Below are 18,314 nucleotides of genomic sequence, written 5' to 3'. Positions count from 1 at the left end.
CTTTCTCTCTGTTTTCTCTTTCTTGAACAATTATACTACAGGTACCAGAGGCAACACTGGCTTCAAATCCATTTGCTGATTCCCTCTCACAGAGACCTTCTTGAGATTCTTCAGCAATGCTATCAACTTCAATGGTTATGTCACTCTCGCTTTTTATACTTCGAGACTCATCCTGACTGAGAGTAAGTGGTGAAGCTACTGAAAAGTTATGCTGTACTACCGGAGGTAGGGCAGGTGGGATAGAAACAAGAGAGTTAGACTCAGAGCTTTCAACCACCACATCTTCAATACTGGTCTTATCTTTCTCATCCAAATCATCCAAATCGACTTCATGGCAAACCAAAGTCTCAGGCCCAATCAGAGGCATTGCATCCTCTTCTTCCTTCAGTGGAGTACTTACAGTTTCTTCAGCTGGACTGTCAAATTTTTCACTAGTTAACTCTTGAATGCGTTGGTTTGACTCTGCAATTAATGATGGCATTCCTTCATTTTCTATTTCAAAATGTTGTTCAAAATTTAAGTTTTTCATTCCCTCAGATGCAACACAGTCACTGGTCTTTTCTTGAGATACGCTATTTGTCATTTCCATTCCATTCTCAATTCTTATTTTTTTCTCTGGTGATGACTGTCCCAGTATTTTCCGTTTCAACTTTTTTTCTTTTGCACATTGGTCAGTTTCATCTTCGGTAGAAGAAAAGTTTTTACTGTCTAATGAAGAAAATTCCAGACTCTGAGCTTCTATATGAGGTTCACTTCCTGCTTCATCCTGGCTAAATGATGAAATCTTTATAATTTCTAAAGAAAGATCTTTTGTCTTGCTTCGTCTTCCCTTTCCCTTAGGAGATTTTTCGGCCTCTTTCTTAACTTCTTCTACGTGCTCCACTTTATTTCCAAAAATCTGTACTATTTGTTCATTTTCTCCAACTTCTAACTTCAGTGTTTCTAAAGGCTGCATTTGAGTCCTTTCGTTTTCTTTTAATATATGTGCAGCAATCTTTGGATTTTCTTCATCTAGTTTATCATTTAAATTTTCATTTTTTTCTAGTTCTTTAATATCAGGAGAAAGTTCTTCATTCATCAAATTCTTTTCTAAAAGGTCTTCTGTTTCACTATCAGATGAACAAGAGTCTGTAAAAGGAAATATTATATTACAAAGGTTTCTATCTTAATTACCAATGTAACTTTAGAATAAAAATTCTACCAAAAAAACTCTTAATCATGTATCTCTGAATACCTCCCTGTAGAAATTTCTGATAAACCATACATTTGTGCCAAAAATGAGGGTATTTCCAGTTAACCTCCATGTAAAAAACACAATACATTGAAAATATTACTATCTCAATTCTATAAAAGAACTATTTTGCATTTTTCACTAGTATCCTGTTTAGGCTGTGTTAATCCTTAGAAAAATCAAAGGACTAGGGGGTCCTGAATGGCTTAGTCGGTTGAGCATTCCAACCGATTGGATCATGATTTTGGGGTCGTAAGATTGAGCCCCACGTCAGGCTCCACACTCAGCAGGGAGTCTGCTTGGGATTCTCTCTCTCCCTCTGCCCTTCCCCCCTGCACGCACTCTCTAAAATAAATAAATCTTAAAAAAAAAAAAAATCAAAGGACTAGTACTGAGATTATATTAAGTTAATACATTAAGTGGTTTGATTTGAAATCTAGTAGTGATTAATAATTATCTGATTAATAAATGTGACAGGGCATTTTGTATCCCTAGAATTATTTAAAATAACTCTGGAAAGAAGAGATGTACAAAATGAGCAATATGAATTCCCAAAACGTTAAATGTTCTTCTGATTAAGACATAAAAGTACAGGCAAACTACCTTTTTTTTTTTTAAAGATTTTATTTATTTATTTGACATAGAGAAGGAGAGAGAGAGCACAAGCAGGGGGATCGGCAGGCAGAGGAAGAAGCAGGCTCCCTGCTGAGCAGAGAGACCAACACAGGGCTGGATCCCAGGACTCTGGGATCATGACCTGAGCCAAAGACTCAGGTTAAGTGTCTACTTAACCAACTGAGCCACCCAGGTGCCTCTAGTCTAAGCGAACTTCTTGCAAAATAAATCATTCTATTTAAGTTTAAAGAATTTTTAAAATAATAAAGTAGGGCTGTAAGATTGTACAGCAGCTATAAAATATAAAAATTCTTCCCTCGTGGCGATCATATTGTAAACAAGTTCAAAAAGGCAAACTTAAATGTATTTTTTTAAGCGAAAAGGTATATGGTTTTGTGGTTTTATCATATTCAAAATTTAGAATCCAGTTGTTCTCATGTTAAAAAAAGAACTTTTATCTGGAAGTTGAGTGAGACTAAGACTACTATGTATAGTTTTGTAGGCTGTACACTGCACAAGAACATGCTATCTAAGGACACCTTTCACTTTGTGGGCATCTTCCATTTGTGTATTATGACAACTTTCCAGCAGATGGCAGTAATGAGGTAGGAGCGTGCCCTTTTCTAATTTACACACAAAACACCATATGGACAAATGGCAGTCTTGTAGTTCAGAATAGGTTTTTTCTTGAAGTGAGGGAAAATTTTATATAAGACCACTATTTAACATTTAAAGGTAAAAAAAGTGGGGGGAAAGTTAAAAGCAACACAGTATATGTTAACCTATACTCATCACAAAATGCCTCTACCACATTAGTTTATGCTTTTGAACACTTTGGTCTCAGCTTTGTTGAAATATCCTAGGTGAACAGCACTGAATTACAAGAAACACTGGTGCATGCTTTGAAAGACAGGTGCAGCACACAGTAGGATGCATGACTTGCCAACCCATCTTCTTTTAAAATAGACTATTCCTACAATACTGACAAGAAAAGTATTCCCAAATTAAAGTAAAACATCACTAAATTTTAAGTAACATGTACTAAAATATTTTCTTCAAATCAAATTTTGTAGTTTATATGAGATTAAAAACTTAGATGACTTTCTATGACTATCTCACACAAGTGAAGTTTTATTATTTATATTATTGATTTTTAAAAAATCAACGATCCTCAAAATTGAGCACCTTCCAATCCATTTGACAGAGGTGAGCTGTCTGGCATATTGCTGCGAGCACTTCTGGTACCTGATTTTCCTTCACTGTTTGGAGTCTTAGACAAACCATATGGCATGTTTGATGAAAGTGTAGATTTTAAAGGAGGTCGTCCTCGTTTTGACTTTTGCCTCTCCTCATCCTTCTTTTCATCCTTTTCACTGTCTTCTTTATTCTGGGCAACAACAAGAAAATGTATGAGAAGGGCCAGTGCCTTAGAAAAAATAAACATTCTACTTCTCCAAGGAGAACCGTAACTCAAAAAGATATATATTTTATATGTCAACTCTTAATTTGTGCTTATAGAAACATTAAAAGCAAGTAGTTTTCTAACACAGTTTGTATGTATATGCATATGATAGTCTACAGTTTGCAACACTGCAATTACATTGTGAAAGCCAGAGTCCATGCATTAGAGAGATGTACAGCTACTCAGCACTCTCCCCTCATTCCTTATTACTCCCTGAGCACCAGAAAGATATCTACCATTAAACAGACAAAACACTAGGAGAATCTCTACAGCAAAAGCTGAAAATCAAGGGTGTGGATGTGAGTACAACTCGTCAGTAGGTATGTGTTTTAAAATCTAGTATTAGCTTTCAAGACAGTGGACTTAAAAAAAGCCTAAAATCTGGCAACGCTGAGTCTGCGTCCCACAGGAGACTGGTGAGTTCCACCCTCTCTTGATGAGGAATGTGTCCTCTTTTAGGTCACTATCAATCCCGCTTTACCCTTTTTCTGTATAGCCCCTATAGACATTTGAGTTTGAAGCCTATATCCTAAGGGGTCCCTGGTTTTTATCTTTCCTGAAACAGTGTGATAATGTGTTTACATTTTTTACTTTTTTAGCTTCTGGTTTATAAGAGAAAATCACAACTACCTTTTTAATCAAGATGATTATTACAAAGAGAAAACGAGATTTATAAAAAACAGTACAATATAAATAATACCTATACTTATCATAAGGATATGACTCTATATACATACTTTTGCTTTTTTCTTCTGTTTTTTCTTTGGTCCACCTTTGTCCAAAGGCCAGATTATCCTGTCAGCCTTCACCCATTCATCATACCTTAAAACAAAGAAAAAAGTTTAAACTTCAGAATACCTTATTTGAATGTATGCACCAAATAAAACAACAGTGAGAAAACTAAAGAGTTTGGTTCTAGTGTTGGCAGAAACGTGAAGAGCACGGGGCTGGCTTGCTGATAACATGTGCCAGCTTGTACTAGGTGCTTTGTAGACCTGCCACCAACAGGAGAAGGCAAGAGAATTTCTTAGGTTAAACAAGGTTAGAGAAAGAGCTAGGTGGGAAAACTCTATGCAGACTCATGACTGAACTGCTTTTGTTTTCTACAACTGCACTTTTGTTTCCCCCAGATCTGAGCTTAATGAAATACGCTTATGCTACACCGCCGTTAACTCTATTGACCAAATAATACAAAGAGAAGTTAGGTGAATTCATATTTGTAATATAATCAGCTCCAGGTTTATTTACAAAGTCCTTGTCAACTCTCTTTTCCTCCCAGAACTCTGTAGCTTCCAGTATTTCTAGTAAAATTTTATTCTGAACTGTGTCACCTCTAAAACTCTGAAATTTTTTAGAGATATTTCATTTCCTTTATCCAAATTTATTCTGTTTAGCTCAAATTGAAAACTCATTTCCCCTATACCTTCTTCCAAAATATTAACATCACTTTAAAATTTCAACGCAGTCCAAGTTACTAATCAGGGGCAAATAAGAAATTAAACTTTCTAGAACTAAATACCAGTTCTTACATTATGTAAACATATAGGTATTTATAGAGCTCAATCAAAATCTAAAATCTGAACATTTAAGCAAAAAGCACTACAGGCAGTTCTTGTTTTGAACTGTACCATGTTAATGAAAAACACCCTCACACTTTGTACCCCAGTTACCATGGTGCTGTGCACGGTAAGGACATAGTTCCAATATCCACATTTTGGTTGACAAAGGACCATCACCATACTACGGTTTGAAAACCGTCTCTTCCTGGACTAACCCAATATTTTCATTTTGCCAGGCTTTTAAGTATCTGTACATTCTTATCTCATTTAGAAATATTCACTCATTTGGACATTTACTGAGGGCCTACTAGCATGCCAGGCACTATATGAGGAAGTATGTAGAGAATAATAGAGAAGAAGAGGAAGGTCCTTGCTCTCTGCAACTTGCAACGTGGTGTGAAAGACACAGTAAAATCAAGTATAGTCTGATAAACGCAATGAGAGGGTTACTTATGTATCTGGTCCAGGGCTAACAAAGGAGTACCTGCCCAATTCCAAAATTCCACAGGACATATCAAACAACCAGGAAGCACAGATCTAATCTAGAGTACACTCGGTCCAGGCCACACTGGCCTGGTCACCACAGTATGTCATGTAGGTATTACATTAATACTGCCAACCAAGGGTGGTACCAGAATTTCTCAACTCTAGACCAGAACTCCCCTCACAGTTGCACATGCTACCCTGTTGTACAAATCCAACTGGATTCTCTAGGAACTACAGTGATTGCTTCCATAAGCAGACCAGAATTACACTATCTTTTAAGAGTATGGAAAGACAATGAAAAACCACAAACCATGTGAGTAACTAGTTGGGAAGATAACCAACTAGGAAGAACATGAGCATATAATAAAATGACTGTTGAGAAAAGTCATTTGGTAAAACATTAAAAAGATGAGCACAAAGGATGATAGGAAGGGGACATTCTAGAAAGCAGAACAGAAGAATAGACTCACACAGAGGGTAACTAAGAGTGGACGGCAAGGAACTGAACAAAGCAGAGGAAAAATGAAGGTTATCATGTGCTACAACTGCAAAGGCAGTGACTGAGGGCTGACAAAATAGCCGCCCACCCACCCAATTCAACAATATGTGCACACAAAACAACAGAGCTCGGAGATGGACTAAAGAGTTTGCATAGAATTGTCAAATATGTTGTGTGCCTGAAACTAGTATGTCACTGTATGTCAACTATAAACATTCAATAATAAACACTGTTTTTTATTACAAAAGTTTCAGGGCGCCTGGGGGCTCAGTCGACTATGTCCAACTCTTGCTTTCGGCTCAGGTCGTGATCTCAGGGTCATGAGATCAAGGCCTCCTCCCCAGCCCCCACCAGACTCCAGGCTCAGTGGGAGTCTGCCTGAGATTCTCTCTTACCTCTGCCCTCCCCTCGCTCTTGTTCTCAACCTCTCTCTAAAATAAGTAAATAAACTCTTTTAAAAAATTTGAAAAGTTTGTTTCTAGTGTTGGCAGAACTATGAACGGCATAGGGACTGGTTTGAGAAATTTTAAAGTTTTATATGCTATTCATTAAACCCATACTCTTAAAATGATGCAAAATGAAAGAAACCTAACTCTCCCTCACTAACGAAAACAGTCAATGGGCGCCTGGGCGGCTCAGTTAGTTGAGCATCTATCTGCCTTCGGCTCAGGTCATGATCCCAGGGTCCTGGGATCAAGCCCCACGTTGTGCTCCCTGCTCAGCAGAGAGTCTGCTTCTCCTTCTCCCTCTGCTGCTCCCCCTGCTTGTGCTATCTCACTCTTTCTTTGTCAAATAAATAAATAAAATCTTTTAAAAAAAAAAAAAAGGTCAACATTTATTGAGCACTTACTACGTGCCAGGCACTGTTCTAAACACTTTGTATATTAATACTGGTGTTAAGCACTATTTCTCACAACATCTCTATAAAGTAGGTACTTTATCTTCCCCAATTTGAAGGTGAAGGAATTGACACATAACAGAGCACACTTCCAGTATGTAGGGAAACCTCGAAGCACTTTGGCTTCAAGCAAATACAGGGCAAGCAGAGATAGTAAACACACAAGATTTTCCAAAAGAGAAAGAAGCAGTCCCTGACATTCAGGAACTGGCCTACTACTCTCAGCTACAGAGCTGATTCGGCTCTCATAGCTAGGTCCTGTTGTTCTCCTGTTGAACAACAACAACGTCACGGAACATCAACATCAGACAAGTCTGCTCCATGACCATGATGGATCAAGACAAAAACAAGACCACTTTGTAATAGTGTCTAAATACAGGGGAAAAAAGGAACATTAGCCAAACCACAAAAAGACCTACATCCTTTTTATCTTGAATGATTGCTGCTTCTTTACCAATTACAGCACTAATCTTGGTCTAGTCTTCTCTTCTTCTAGATAAGATTTATTAAGATAACCAAATCACAGAATTATCATCACTTCATGACCATGTCCAATCCAGAGCAAAGCCCACTTCCTTAAACCCCCAAATCACCTAACAAGCTCAAATCTGAGTCTTTTCTAATCTTTTTTAAATTAACCAATTCAGAATTATTACAATGCTTGATACAAGCTTGATTTTGAATAAATGTAATAAACAAACCACTTGCACTGCTGGGAGCTGCAGGCCTGCCTCCCTGCCCATGTCCTGCAGGATGTTTCCACAAAATCCTGGGCTATTGCTGTTCCCAAAGGAAGTGCCCTAGACTTTCATTAATTCATCTAATACCCTCTTAATGAGATGCCCCATTGTATCCCATACTGTGTGTTCTCCCTCCTGCAAATGAGTAATAAATCCAACCTATTCAACTATAGATAGGATCTTGGTGGGGTGGAAGTACTGACCTAGCTAGTAAAGCAGTGGGGATGTTGAAAGTTTTGGACAATTCAGATAAAAGGCATGCTTTGTAAATACCTATATATCATTTGCTTTAGTCGACATTAAACTGATCTTTTTGAACTATGTTAAGAAATTGCAATAGTAAGAAAATAAATTTCTTGCTTACCTGACATTCCATCCATAGTAATGTACCAAGTATAAAACTTCTCCATCATCAATTTCAGTGCTTTTAATACTAGCTTCATAGATTTTCTGCGTTTTCCCTCGACCATATTTTACTTTCACTTTGGTTCCTGTTAGGCAGGGTTCCATGTCTTCCTCATCTTCCTCCCCTTCAGAGTCACATTTGCTTTCAGTTTCTTCCCTGCGGCAAGTTATAACATTGATAATGCTACTAATAAGTTAATGGAGAACCAACTAATATATGCTAAAAGAATCCAACATGTAGAACAGTCAAAACCTAAGTATTACCTTAATAACATGTCAGTGGAGGAGGAGAAGAAGGAGGAGAAGGAGAAGATTTTTATGGACTACCTATTAAAGGAATTTATTATGTAAAGGTGCACTGTACCACAAGTAAATCTGTATTTCTTAAAGGCCAATCAATAATCACAGTTAATGATGATGTAGATTCCGATTAATCACTTTTGATAAAACAAAGTAAGATCCATATGCTTTGAAAAAGTCTTTAGGAGTCATACTCAAGTGCCACCTTATTATGTGAAAATTATCTAGCTTGTAACTTCTGCAACTAAACTGTCTTAAAATCTACGCTGCTTAATTTGGAATGGTTCTTCAAAACTGTTTTGTGGGCAGAATAATGAAGAAGGCCTATCTACCTGAGTAACTATCTTTTAAACTAGTTTGTATTTTAAAGGTTACTCTACCCTAGCAAAGAAACAATAGATATTTGAATATTAGGTCACTTGCTGAAACTGTGAGATAGCACTAGAGCAAAGCTTTGTGTATCTTGTATTGATTTCTACGTGTTTTTACTTCTCTCCCATCAGCTTTCCTTTGTTTCAAATAATCAGGTACAAAAAAGATTGGCATAGGGAGGGCCAACAGTATTTTAAACATTTTCACAGACAAAACATTCTGTATTAACCCTGGCAAGGATTCAGAAGAGATTTGCACCAAAGATCATCCTAGTGTCATCAGAGTTTTAAATGCTTCAGAGGAGGCATTGTGCTCTAAAAAACATAGGGCATTAATTTGGGGACCACTAGGGGAACCAACATGAAGAAGCTTTTTCAACCCCATTTGCCCTGGGAATGTTTTACCTCGAAGTACACCTTCCAAATTATATCCTGATAAGGTAATTTCAAAATACTAAGAAACTACTTCAAACAGAAATCTCTACAGATTAAGAAAAATCTCGTTTCCATGATTCCTGTTATATAATGAGAATACAGACTATGTTTGTCTAAATATTCAATCTTTAATAAAAGGGAATAGTGTTCTTCATATTTAAGTCTATGAAACTTTCTCTAAAATAAGTATCTGTTCCATTTACATATCAACTATGAAGGCTTTTAAAACCACATATGTTACATATATAAATGTGTTATGTGTTTTATGTATTATGTACATATAACATATACTTCGATGTTTATTTTTAACAAAACTTCAAACTATGATTAAGCCCTACTTTAAGTGGTTCACCTTTGCTTAAATTTATTGTCCAAATGTTTGAAATACTACATTCACATCATTATATTCAACTCCAATGATCTCCTCCCAGGTTTCCTAATACTAATCCTACTTCACTACAGAACTTTCTTTATTCACTAATCTAATTCACATGTAATTATGATAGCTCTTGTACCTATTTGTACTGATTCATAAAATTACATCTTCCACTCACCAGTCATTCCTAATTTTCCAAATATTTTCTCAATGGTTAATTTTCAGATGGGTGTCAGCCACTAGTTGGATGCAGTAGGCTACTTTTCCCCAATTTTGCTTAACAACTCAAATTTCTAGAAAATTTATCATCATATAATGTAATAACTGAAAAGTAACTATGGAGAAGAGCTTATGTTACAAGAATGTGTTATGCTGTTGTTGCTGAATTAAAATTCATTTTTTAGTAGCATATAAAAATTAGTAAATCCATTTGACAACACAGAAATGGCCAACTAAACACAGTCGGACATTACTTTCATCTAGCTGGACTGCCTCATCTTTGGTTATTTTTAAGTCAGTTCAGTCCATAAATGTATAATACATGGAAAAAAAAAAATACCAACACTCAACAGCAAACAGGATGGACATTAAAAAAACTGAAATTTATTGGTGTGATGTGGGGCAAGAATGTATTGTCCAAACTAGAATCAGGGGTGCATGCCACTTATTCCAATACGATAACTTGAAAAAGAAAAATGTCTTAGATCAAGCTAACACACAGAAACATCTGCTAGTACTGTGCACCCATGTGTTTGTTAGCTTTCCCACATTGTACCTTTTTTAAAATGGAATTTTTGCTGTCGCTGTTTCCTCTTGTCCACTTCCTCCATTTTTCTCCAGCTCCCTTCCCTGCTGTCAACTGCAGGACCTTTCTTTTGACTGGGTGGCGCAGCCTTCTTTGAGGCCACTGTTTAGGGCACAAGTGCTATTAAAATGGTGCGACCAGTATATTCTCCAATTCCGAAAGGCGATACACATCATCTTCACAATGTGTCTCACCTTCACTAGACAAGAGGAACGGAAGTCCCAATAAGAAAACATTCCCTCAAACCTGAATCTCTAGGCAGGAACAGAGCACTGCTGTACCCCAGACAGGTGCTTCTGGAGAACAAATATAAGATAATGTACCTCTCTTGGCTTTTCTCTTCCTCTTCATCTGAGTCTTTATCAGAATCCTCCTGCTTTTTAATTTTCTTCTCCTTTTGCTTTGGTGTGTTTTTTCTCCCTAGTAGTAGCTCATTTTCTTTTTTCTCTGCAGTTTCATAGTCATCAACGACATCCTTATTTTCTGTATCATTGTCTTTTAATTTGTCTTCTGTTTTCTCTTCTTCAATTTCCTTTTTAATAGAATGTGCATCTCGAGCTATTCTCCTTCGTCCCTGGTAGAAGGGATAAAAGCTTTAAAATAGCTATCACTACAAACAAACGGGGAAAAAGGCAGAAAATGCTTCTTTTTCTTAAACCTTCACAGCAATGACTAGTTTGGCTTGAGACAGGACAATGACAGTCCATCGACCCTTGTGTACTTTTCTTTTCAACCCATGTAAATTACTTAATTATGTCCATGTCTACTATGATCCTTGGCTACAAACTACAGAAAAAATAAAAATTTCCTCCTTTGTTCACTATGTTATTTTATCTCACTTTTTTCTTGACTACAATAATTTTTTTTAATTTAAGTGTAGTTGACATGCAATCTTGATTTCAGGTGTACAAAACAGTGATTTGACAGTTATATACATTATGCAGTGCTCACCATGGTAAAGTGTGGTTACCATGTGTCACCAGTCATCACAGTATTATTGACTATACTCCCTATGCTGTACTTGTCAACCCTGTGATTTATAACTGTTAGTTTGTGCCTCTTAATCCCCTTTACTTATTTTGCCTATCCCCACACTCCTTCCCCTCTGGCAACTACCAATTTGCTCTTTGTATTCATGAGTCTGTTTCTATTTGTTCATTTGTTTTTAGATTTCACATATATGTGAAATCATACAGTATTTATCTTTGTAGACTTATTTCACCTGGCATTATTTTATCCCACCTTTAATATTTCTTGACTATACTGAAAGTTCTAAAATAATTCACTAAATATCAATGACACAAGTTAGTAATTATTTAAAAAATAATAAATCAGCCCCCTAAATTATAGACTCTTTAATAGCTCTGTGATCTCTAATTCTATCATTTTTAAGATAAAATTTACACTATCATTTCCTGTGTGACTACATCTTAAAAGGACTGAACTGGGGCACCTGGATGGCTCAGTCAGTTGGGTGTCCAGCTCTTGATTTTGGCTCGGGTCATGATCTCAGGGTTGTGAGATTGAGCCCCTGCATCAGACTCTGCACTGGGTGTGCAGCCTGCTTGAGAGTCTCTCTCCCTTTCCCTCTGCCCACCCCCCAACCCCCGCACTCTTGCTCTCTAAAGAAAATAAAAATAAAATAAATTTTAAAAATAAAAAATGAAAGGACTAAATTGCATCAGTGGCCAACAAGTGAGCTGATTTCTTTGAATGAGTATCTGGAGAGCTCACTGGGCCGGCAGTAACTTGTTCTTCCCCCAGAAGCTTTCATCTAGCCTCCTGCATGCTCAACTGACCATGAAACTGGTGAGCCATTTCATTCTCTCCTAAAGTCTCCCTCAAGTCCACCTCCTCACACTGGCAGAGTTCCCCTGTACTTGGAATAAAGTGAGGATAGAAAAGGAACCAACAACTTAGGGAGCACTAGAACGCATTACAATTAATATCTCAGTATAACAAATGTTTTCCCTGGTTCCTGACTATGTGCTATTTAAACTTCAAAGTTAGAAAAAAACATGTATTTTTCTTTTTTCTTTTTTTTTTTTAAATTTTATTTATTTATGTGACAGAGACAGACAGCGAGAGAGGGAACACAGCACGGAGAGTGGGAGAGGAAGAAGCAGGCTCCCAGCAGAGGAGCCCGATGTGGGACTCGATCCCGGAACGCCGGGATCACGCCCTGAGCCGAAGGCAGACGCTTTAACGACTGCGCCACCCAGGAGCCCCTGAAAAAAACATGTATTTTTCTTATCATGAAGAACTAGAATGTAAGTTCCATAAGGGTAGAGACTCTCTTTCTTCTGTATCCCATGCGCAGAGCAGCTGTTCTTTAAATACTTGTAGATAAATGAATGAAAACAACTGCTATCTATCAGACTTTAGGCCTATATACCTTTGTCCCAGAAATCCCACTTTTACTTTATTTTTTTAAGTTTATTTAAGTAATCTCAAAACATGGGGACTGAACTCACAACCCCGAGATCAAGAGTTGTATTCTCTTCCGACTGAGACAGCCAGGCACCCTAGAAATTCCATTCTTAGAAGTCTGCCTTCTATATTCAGACAAATGAAGAGGAATTTTTACAAGGATATTTACCGCAGCACTTTTGTAATCGTAAAAAATTGGAGAAAATCTAAGGTAATAAATTTATGGCACATCCATACTATGCAGTATTCTGCAGATATTTTCCATAAGATGAGGAACATCTTTAATAACAAGAATGTATGTCCAAAATACACATAATGGGGGATATTATTCAGTCTTAAAAAGGAAGGAAATTGTGACACAGACATGGATTGAACCTGGAACACATTATACTAAGTGAAATAAGCCAGTCAAAAAAGGACGAAATTGTAAGATTCCACTTATCTGAGATACCTAGAGTAGTCAAATTCATAGAGACAGAAAGTAGAATGGTGGTTGTCACAAGCTGGGGTAGAGAGGAATGGGAAGTTACTGTTTAATGCCTAGTTGCAGTTTTGTAAGACGAGAAAGGTACTGGAGATGGACAGTGGTGATGAGAGCACAACACGTGAATGTAGTTAATGCCACTGAATTGAACATTTAAAAATGGTCAAGATGATACATAATATATTATGTGTATTTACAATTTTTTAAATTAAAAATAAAAATTAAAGACATGAAACAAACCAATTTGAATGTTTCATGAAATTCACTAAAAGATTCTACTTACTGGATATGGTTAAAATGGACAGTTTTAGAAAATAGTTTCTGAACAGCTAAAAGAGGTAATTTCATCTCCTCTTTCACTCAAAAATAAATGTAACAGTAACTGAACTCCTTTGGTAGTGTGATAATATTTTTCCTCCTAAAATTTGACAAATCCTACCATGTAGACACCATTCAACAATGATCAAAATAGTGGGTAACAATCTCTACAAAGGACTTATATACTAATGGAGAAGAAAAGCAGAGTTAGAAGATAAAAGCACGTGTGCACGTGACTAGAAAATAAGATGAAGCATAAAAAACTGCCACAAGAGGGGCGCCTGGGTGGCGCAGTCGTTAAGCGTCTGCTTTCGGCTCAGGGCGTGATCCCGGAGTTAAGGGATCGAGCCCCACATCAGGCTCCTCCGCTATGGGCCTGCTTCTTCCTCTCCCACTCCCCCTGCTTGTGTTCCCTCTCTCGCTGGCTGTCTCTCTCTCTCTGTCAAATAAATAAATAAATAAAATCTTTAAAAAAAAAAAAAAAAAAAACTGCCACAAGAAATGTATGTGGAGTGTGCTGTAGGGTAACAGAGAGAAAAGATCCCACCCAGCTGGAGGCACAAGTATTACAAGAAGGAGATTCATTCACTCAACAACTATTTAGTAAGTCCTTACTTGTAGAAAAAGCACTGTACTCAATGCCTGGGATCTGTCAATGAACAGAATAAACATAAGCTCCTGCCCTTGTGGAGTGTGAGTCTAGTGCAGACCAGGGTAAAAGAAACAAATATAATAAAAAAATATAAAGTAAATTACAGATAAAAAGAGCATCATTAGAGGGATTGCAAATAACAAAGAGAGGAGGTAGGTTACAATTTTAGATAAGGTGACCAGGATAAGCTTCAGTGAGGTGACTTTTTAGCAAGACTTGAAGGAAGTAAATACGTGAGAATGACCCCGGATGAGAATGACTTGAACAGACATAAATAGAAAACAATAGGAGGAATGTTTTTCGGCTAGAAGAAATAATATGTGCTATATTTAGAAAAAAAAAGCCAGACTAGTCTGCCTAAAGCACAACTCAATACTGGAAAATAACCTAGGTTCACTGGACTATTTTTGTGTATATCTGAAAATGTCCGTAATAAAAAATTATAAGTAATGTTTAAAATAAAACAGATAACTACTATTAACCACTTACTCTTGGAGATTTTAATTCTATTTCTTCTCTTTCACTTTCACTGTTTGAATCAATATTTTCCTCAGGTTCACTCTTCACTTCTACTAAAGGCATTTCTTGATCTACTTTTAGAGCCTCTTCCATTGATTCTTCTAAGTCTTTTTTTTCCTCTTTTACTTTTGGTTCATGGTGGTGAACAGTTCTGAACTGAATATTTGCAGAACGGCAGTATTCCTCAAAACCATAGAGATACCTAAACAAACAATATTTCATTTTAGAAAATCTCAGTCTTTATATTTAACTTGAATACTATATTATTAAACACACAGATTTTTTAAAAGTAAAACTTTTTTTTTCCAAGTACTTTTTCTATGTTACTAATTTCTCAGTGTTTTATACAGGATTATCAACAGAAATATTCTAAAAGTTCTTCCTGAAAAATCTGCACCTGCGATAACTGAACATAGCTATCAGAGTTTTGATATGAAGGATATTCACCATAAGCGATATAGCTCTGTAACATGTATCATCATTTCAGACTATTAACACTGCTGCATCCCTGACTTTGAAAAGGAAATCAGGACAACATGAAAAATGGAGTAAAGCAGACTTGGTGCAATGAAGTAACGTTCAATCACACGTATCTATTAACCTAAACCTTTTTATACACTTTCTCTAACTTCAGTGTTCTTTGAGGTGTTCTTGTTAAATTGTTAACAAATTAAATGGAAAATATTCCTGTAATATGTGTTCTTTGATGAATAAACTATACTACTTACTTTCTATAAGCAGTTTTTACATTGTAGGAAGCAGCTGAATTCAAAATAGGAATGCCAAGGTCCATATAAACTTGCTTCCATACAGCACCACTATCAATCTGGAAAATTAAGTTGTTATTTGTTAACATTTACAAAGGGAAATAATCTTTACACTAATATTCTAGGTTCATTAAGAAAATGTGTTTATTACCTACAGTGCATATAACAGTGCAACATTAGATAATTTAACTTTTCATTACGTCCTTACTTACATTGTCACATCCGCCTTGATGATAAACCAGTCTAAAGAGTTTGAAGAGATTGAGATCTTTATAGCCCAAAACAGGTGGTTTGTTGATTGGAGTACCTTTTTAACATGAAGGGAGAAATAAAATTTTTATTCAAATGGAAAATGCTGTTACAAGGCTATCAATACAAACCTTTCCAATTTCTAATTTCCCAAGTTTTATTAATTAGAAGCATATATTTAAACAACCTTAAATTTTGTAAGAGAACATAAAATATTCTCTATATTCTTTATACAGCATTGTGATGGTCTTTAGATTTATATCTATGACTAATAAAATCACGTCTCTCACAACTAAAAAAATCACCAGTCACTGAATTGGGCAGAACTAAAACCTACAACTGCAAGGCGTAGCCAACAATGTTGCTGGTTCAAGAAGCTTGGGCAAGAACACACACAATGGAAACAGTACAGTTTAGGGCACGGATTCATTTTCACTGCTTGAACACAAAGGTTAAGACTGTTAGCAGTAATCTGAAGGATGATTTCTCAAAGTCACAGAATTCCTGGGACCAATTTACTAGAGGATTTTCCAGGACTTATCTAAAGTCAAAATGTAGAATAATTTATAAAGGCTGTATTTCTTTTAACTCTATTGAAATCCTATTTTAGAAGCACCTGGGTGGCTCAGTTGGTTCAGCCTCTGCCTTCAGCTCAGGTCATGATCTGGGGTCCTGGGATGGAGCCCTGAGTTGGGCTCCCTGATCAGCAGGGAGTCTGCTCCTTCTCCCTGCTCATTCTCTCTCTCAAATAAATAATCTTCAAAAAAAAAAAAAAGAAATCCTATTCTATTTAGATAGGAATTGATCTATTTTTTTTCATTTGTTGAGACCAAAGATCACGCTAGTTTACTTGCTGCTAAAATAGCATTAGTAACTAATGGGTATGTAGATTAATATTACAACTGTTCCCTTTCCATTACGGAAATATTATTATAACAGTTTTTGGTTTTGTAAGTCCCAAGTATAATTATACCCATACAATTTTCCTATATATTTCTGTTCAAAATAAATATTAATATTTGTTTTTATTCCAAATACTTATTTTCAACTGTCACTGATTCTTAGCCTTTCCTTAAAATCCAAATCCATATACCCATGATTCTAATAAAAATAATGCATAAACCTAGAATGTAAAATTGTAAAAGAAATGACTATTTTTAAACAATGAGCATGAAATACCTCTGTCTTCCATAAACTTATAAAGCTGTTGGAGGAAGTTGTCCCTCTCTTCAGGATCAAGTTCTTCCTCAGGCTGTAAAGGTAAAGTATATAAATACATAGAACAATGAATAGGGTGAGATATAGTCTTCTTTTTTAATTTGTCATTGTTGTTGTTTTATGAACCCAACACAGAGGAATTTTAATAAAGCCGAAAATATGAATTTCCTCCAAATTCTACAATGCTAGACTTTAAGTCATATTTTTACAGAGTTGATTTGATACAACTGTCAAAATACACAATCTCTACCCTTCACTCATCTATCACTCCAACCTACCCTTGAATATCAATATAGGGATTAGGACTAGCCATGAGGAAAAGGTTCAGGAATCAGGTAAGAATATTTTCACCTCATTTGGTTTAGTTTTTTTAAAAATCCATCAAAATAGCATGTGGCCACACAAATGTATTGACAGATAAGCACAATAATTACAAACATATTTATTATTTAAAAATAACCCACATACAAATGTTAAAAATTGTTATTGTTGAATGAATATAAACTAGAGGTTGCAAAGTCACATGGCAAAGATTTATTCATTTTGATAGCACAGTGGTTTAAAGAAATTTATATATATTTAAGTGATTCACAGAATTTCACTTTGTCTCAGGCCCCACCATCCCTTTTGTATTACATTAGCCTCCTTTCCTCAGTTGCTCTTCTTGCAGAGCCTCTGTAAATAAGACTTTGCAACCCCTGAAAAGAAAATGAAAACTATTTCTTAAGGAAGGAAACTAAATACATAACTACAAATTAGTTCCTGGGGGTGGGGAATCAATGGAAACATTCATTTAAAAAAAAAAAAAAAACTCCTACAAGTACCTATTTAAGTGTTAATTTTACTAATTACATAAATCTCATAAATCTAACAATTTCTTCTTATAATGTCCAAGTCTTGGCTCTAGTCAAACAAATAATTATGGGTTTTAATAAAATATTCCCTTCCCTGATAGACTACTTATAAGCTAATACTTGGGAAAATTCTTATTTAAAATATAACAATACTATGGAGAAACAAAAAAACACTAGTATCTTTCGTCCACATAAATTATTACAATTTAATTTCAGAGTACTGTTTTTCTGCATTCTAAAAGAAGAATTTAGATTTTTGTGTTTCAAAGCCATAATCAAAGCAAAAGCAGCTATCAGCCAATAGAGTATTTACGGCCCAGAGGGCAAGAGGTCCTTTAAAACTATGTATTCATTAAGAATTTTAATCGCTAAAATGTAGCAGCCAGAATCAATGAACATGCAACTGATTAAAATATATAATAAAAAACCATGAGGCAATCAAGGGAAAGAGAATAAAATCTTTTAGTACATTCATGCAGAATGATTTACAGCACTGAAGTACTTCGAGTTTTAACAAATACGAAGAAACTAAGTCAAAGTTCTAAGCCTCATAAATTAGCAATACAGAGTTAACAATCAGTACAGAGTTAATAGGGGTCATTACTAAATGTTCCAATCAAAAGATGGCAGTTTTTTTCCCC

General features: G+C 35.9%; 1 protein-coding gene across 4 annotated transcripts in view; it reads right to left on the bottom strand.

The window, feature by feature from the left end:
- The window catches only part of ARID4A (AT-rich interaction domain 4A), a 65,292-nt gene that overhangs the window by 14,222 nt on the left and 32,756 nt on the right, over positions 1 to 18,314 (bottom strand). For 3 of the 4 annotated variants that reach the window (XM_026480294.4, XM_026480295.4, XM_057318703.1), the window contains 9 exons: positions 16,781 to 16,853; positions 15,565 to 15,659; positions 15,314 to 15,411; positions 14,556 to 14,787; positions 10,506 to 10,756; positions 7,855 to 8,052; positions 4,046 to 4,130; positions 3,032 to 3,233; positions 1 to 1,128 (listed from right to left, as the gene is read on the bottom strand). In XM_026480294.4, coding sequence (XP_026336079.1) covers positions 1 to 1,128; positions 3,032 to 3,233; positions 4,046 to 4,130; positions 7,855 to 8,052; positions 10,506 to 10,756; positions 14,556 to 14,787; positions 15,314 to 15,411; positions 15,565 to 15,659; positions 16,781 to 16,853 — 2,362 coding nt within the window. The remainder of the gene's footprint in view (positions 1,129 to 3,031; positions 3,234 to 4,045; positions 4,131 to 7,854; positions 8,053 to 10,505; positions 10,757 to 14,555; positions 14,788 to 15,313; positions 15,412 to 15,564; positions 15,660 to 16,780; positions 16,854 to 18,314) is intronic. The other variant, XM_026480296.4, reaches the window with a different exon arrangement.

The sequence above is a fragment of the Ursus arctos genome, unplaced genomic scaffold, assembly GCF_023065955.2.
Source record: "Ursus arctos isolate Adak ecotype North America unplaced genomic scaffold, UrsArc2.0 scaffold_25, whole genome shotgun sequence".
Lineage (NCBI taxonomy): Eukaryota > Metazoa > Chordata > Mammalia > Carnivora > Ursidae > Ursus > Ursus arctos.
Note: the sequence above shows the minus strand (reverse complement) of the source record. Positions and strands in the feature narration are given on the sequence as shown.